The sequence below is a fragment of the Poecilia mexicana genome, unplaced genomic scaffold, assembly GCF_051168715.1.
Source record: "Poecilia mexicana isolate PSO_F unplaced genomic scaffold, ASM5116871v1 scaffold_2, whole genome shotgun sequence".
Lineage (NCBI taxonomy): Eukaryota > Metazoa > Chordata > Actinopteri > Cyprinodontiformes > Poeciliidae > Poecilia > Poecilia mexicana.
Genome location: NW_028263371.1, coordinates 40,709,284 through 40,713,706, shown reverse-complemented (window position 1 = coordinate 40,713,706; position 4,423 = coordinate 40,709,284). Strand labels below are relative to the sequence as shown.

The 4,423-nt window shown below is 46.2% G+C and overlaps 1 protein-coding gene across 1 annotated transcript; it reads right to left on the bottom strand.

The window, feature by feature from the left end:
• Positions 1 to 219: 219 nt before the first annotated feature.
• On the bottom strand, positions 220 to 3,254 carry pcdh8.1 (protocadherin 8, tandem duplication 1). Its single transcript, XM_088003968.1, has one exon. The coding sequence runs from the start codon at positions 3,220 to 3,222 to the stop codon at positions 778 to 780; it is 2,445 nt and encodes an 814-aa protein (XP_087860094.1). The 5' UTR covers positions 3,223 to 3,254; the 3' UTR covers positions 220 to 777.
• Between the last annotated feature and the right edge of the window lie 1,169 nt (positions 3,255 to 4,423).

Genomic DNA, 4,423 nt, shown 5'->3' with positions numbered 1-4,423 from the left:
CCATTTTAAATCAAATCTATAAGCAGAAACTGTGGTTCTTAAACTTAACATGCAAAATACAAATAGTAGAGAGGTCTAATATGTGATGCCATTATGTAAATCATGCATGTAATACAAAAAATAATTATGTATCATCATTTTAGTTGTTATTACATAAACTAAAAAAAGTACACTTCAAAGAAACTTTTGAAACATTTTTAAATTTGATGTATAAACATTTTGGAATGTGAAATGATATTGAATAATTAGGCACCCTGGAATATTTATTTAAAACGTACTTTTCAGTCTGGGTTGGAAGGTGCTGAAGTTCTTCTTGCCGCCATCTCCACTGACATCTGAGTCGCTGTCATTGAAGTCACTGTCCCCTTTGCCACTGTCCTTCACGCTCAGCTGGTCGTTGTTGCTGAGGCCGCTGCAGTCAACAAAATACAGTATGAGCCACAACCACACCACATTAGCTTGGTTATTGATGTGCTTTCATATGCAAAAACTAGATCTTTGCTGTCCATCTAACCTCAATCTGCACACATTGCCACAATCAATAAACTGCATGCATGGGTGAAAAGTAAAGCATGCTTTCTTTTCATTCAAGTTTCACTGCTATGCAATACACGCGAAAGGAAATTTCTCATTTTTTCAGTTAACTTACCTCACTTGCAAGCAGTATCTGTCACCTTGCCACACAGACGTTGGCTGAAAATGCTTGGAGGGCAGGAAGATCTAAGAGAGCAAACAGAGTGACAGTAGAGCGCTTAGTTTCCATTTCTGGCACATAGATCAAGGCAACATCACGAAGCTAAAAAGATGAAAAATGCTGAAAAAAAAAAAAAAAAAACACACTGGATGACTCACCTTCGATTCTGAGTCTCTGCTCCTCTCCTCATAGAGGCAGGAATCATCCAGAGACAAAGATGTCCTCTCATGGAAGAACCCCTGCTGGCCCGTGTAAATGTTTGGTTCTGCAGAGCTGAGCATGGCGTGGGCCCTGCCGTCAAACAGGCCCTGGCACACCTCTCTCTTTCTGCCACGGCTTCTTCTTCCCCCACGGCTCAGTTTGCACGTGAGGGCAACGGCCACAATTGCAATTAGCAGGAAGGCACAACCCCCACTGAGCACGATGATGATGATTAGTGAGCCATCGAACGAGGAGCCTTCTTCCTCACTTGACTGTAGGACAATGACAACCTGGTCTTCAGGGGGTTCTGTATCTGAAACCACAAACCTAATAGTGGCACTGCTAGACAGAGGGGCCCTTCCGTTGTCACTGACTGTGATTTTAATTTCCAACACGTCCCCTATTTCGGCTGTGAGCCACTGCTTCAAAGCGATCTCTCCAGTGTTTTTGTTCATGGTAAACAGCTTTGGGTTGCCTTCCAGAATTTGGTGGGAGAGCTCGCCATTCACCCCCTCATCCGCATCTTCTGCTACTACCTGAAGGGCAAGGTAGCCTGCGGGGGCAGTGTAGGGAAGAAGGATGTCAGCAGAGTTATTCAGCAGGACAGGGAAGGTGAAATATGGATAGTTGTCATTCTGATCCACGACTCTGACCCGGATCATTGAGGTGCTGGACAGAGAGGGGGAGCCTCTGTCCTCTGCTTGGATGACCACCTCAATCTGTTGGAGCGTCTCATAATCAAAAGACCTCAAAGTGTACAAGGACCCCGAGATTGAGTCTACAGAAACATAGGTGGACACTGGGGATCCCCCCGGTATTTCTGAATCTAGGAGCTTGTAGGATACTTTTGCGTTCTTTCCCATGTCAGGATCTCGAGCAACAACGGTGGTAATGTATGAGCCAGGAATGTTGTTCTCCAGAACTGAAACTTCATACACAGACTTACTGAAAAGAGGGGGGTTGTCATTCTCATCTGTTACACTGATTGTGTACTGCTTGGCCGTCTTAAACGGGGGACTCCCCAGGTCCTCTGCCACTACAGTCAAGTTGTATTCTTGGATCTTCTCTCTGTCCAGAGTAGCGGTGGTAACGATCATGAACGTCTCCCCGTAAGCCTGCTGCAGGGCGAAATGCTCGTGCCCGAGCAGGCTGACGCGCACGTACCCGTTGGAGCCCGAGTCTCTGTCCGAGGTGCTGATCAGCGCCACGAAGCTCTCCGCTGCCGCAGCCTCGGTGATGTAGGCCACCGAGTCGCTGCTGGAGGTCATCGGCTTGATGCTGATCTCCGGAGCGTTGTCGTTCACGTCCACTACCTCGATCACGACCGTGCAGGTGGACGGGACGGAGCTCTCGCCCTGATCCGAGGCTCTGATTCTCAGCTCGTATGAGTTCCTTTTCTCGAAATCAACCAGCGCCTTCAGGGTCACATCCCCGGAGTAAGGGTCGATGTGGAAAGTTTGGGCCGCTTCGGATGACAGCTCATCCGGGAACGCATATACTACTTCCCCGTTGATGCCCTGGTCCGGATCGAAGGCGTGCACTTTCAGTACTCGGTGACCAACCGGGGAGTCTTCCTCCAACTCAACTTTCAGGGAGCTGTGCGCAAAAGCCGGGCTGTTGTCATTAAAGTCCAACACTTTGATGTTCACAGTCATAGATCCCGACTTTGGAGGTGCTCCTCCGTCAGACGCAGTCACCTGTATAGTGTAAGAGTCCTCCACCTCCCTATCCAGCTCACTCACCAGAACCAGCTCGGCAAACTTCACTCCGTCCTCCAATTCGCGCACTTCCACCGCAAAGTGGCTGCAGGGGGAGATGATGTAGCTCTGGATGTAGTTATCACCCACATCCTCGTCGAGAGCGATCTGGAGCGGGAACCTAGAGTCCAGGGGCACGTTTTCAACTATCTCCAGTTTCGTTTCGTTGAGTGGGAAGTACGGAGAGTGGTCGTTGATGTCCTTCACCTCGATCTCCACGTGGATGAGCTGAAACTTCTCCCTGGAGTGGGCCACGATGTTGAAGGCGATGAAGCAGCGAGGGGACCTGGGGCAGAGCTGCTCCCGATCGATCACATCCGCGACGGTCAGGAGTCCGTCACTTTCCCGCATGTGAATGACTGAGGTGTTGCTCTCCTGCATGAAGCGGAAAGATGTGTCCGGGTCATCAGACGGATCAATCTTTAAATCTTGGGATAAATTCCCTATTTCCGTCCCGGGTGCATCCTCTTCATAAGTAAAGTACCTTGTAGTTGTGCAGTGCACAGTGCGTAGAAACACAGAAAAAAGAGTCAAGACAAGCGCCACAGATGCAGCTTTGCAAAACGCCATGCTGAGTGCCCCCCACCCCAAAAAAAAAAGTATTCAGATGATGCAAGTCGGGAACTACTTCTCCTGTCTGAGTCCAACTCCGAGTTAGCAGACCGACTTTAAGCCCCACTGTATGCAAATTGCCCGCCCAGTCGACCAATGGCCTTCCAGTGGGGCACCAAATGGAAATGTTTGGCGCTGCACCAATTTGTAGCTTATTGTTTTGGGTGCAAATGGCTCATTAGATAAACTGATTGTAGAGATTGTAGAGCTTTTAATCGGGCAGACACCAGCTTCCTTAAATTAATCTGCACGTGGCAATTAATTAATTAACTAACTAAATTACTTGGAAGGGACAGGATAATAAGAACACACTCCTCCGGAGGAGGGTGCCGGTCTACCTGTTAAAAGCTTTGAAAGGATTTGCTGGGTGAGTTTCACCCAGCGAGAGAAGGAAGCAGACACATGGCAGCGTTATTAGAAGTGCTCCAAAAGTTAAGGAGGGCACACGGCTGTGGAAAGCATCAGGAGAATGATTGGTGCCATGCGCAGAAGTTTAAAAGTCCTGAAGGCAAAAAAAAAAAAAAGAAGAAGAAGAAGAAAGAAAAAAATGAGATATTCAAAGAAAGTCATGCTGTGCATGTAGAAATATAACCAATGGAATGCAGATAGAATGTTAAAATTAAACTAAAGGTAAGGTTATGATTGGGAAGAATACATCTCAACCATTTTTCTTTGAGTACTGCATTCCTGAAATATTAGGGTTTTTTATTATTATTATTTGTATTCATAAGCAGCACTGTTAGGTAATTTTTCAGCACTTTTATGGCTCTTGAGTGGGTGAAAAAAATGCCAACTTATGTTTTGGCTTGTAAAATATTAATGTTAAGTGCAAAACTGTCAGACAACAGCAGTGAGATAGGGACAATAAATATAAAACAGACAATTTTAAGAAATCTAAGTGTAAGGCGACATAAAATTTAAATATGTCTCCAGTGGCAATTCAAGCATATATCATATACCCCAGGCAGGTTGTTTCTACTGCCTCTCCGTGCACAAGCAAATGAATAGAAACTCCACCAGCAAGAATAACGTCAGAAAGATAGACAGAAAGAGACAGAGAGAGAGAGAGAGAGAGAGTCAATTCGGTTATTTAATAATTGGGATTTTGGACTATTTAAATGCAGTCCAGACTCCTTAGCAGACACCAAAATAAATCTTT

What these genes read in the sequence shown, in the direction of transcription:
- pcdh8.1 (XM_088003968.1), bottom strand. Translation starts at nt 3,222, where the DNA reads ATGGCGTTTTGCAAAGCTGCATCTGTGGCGCTTGTCTTGACTCTTTTT.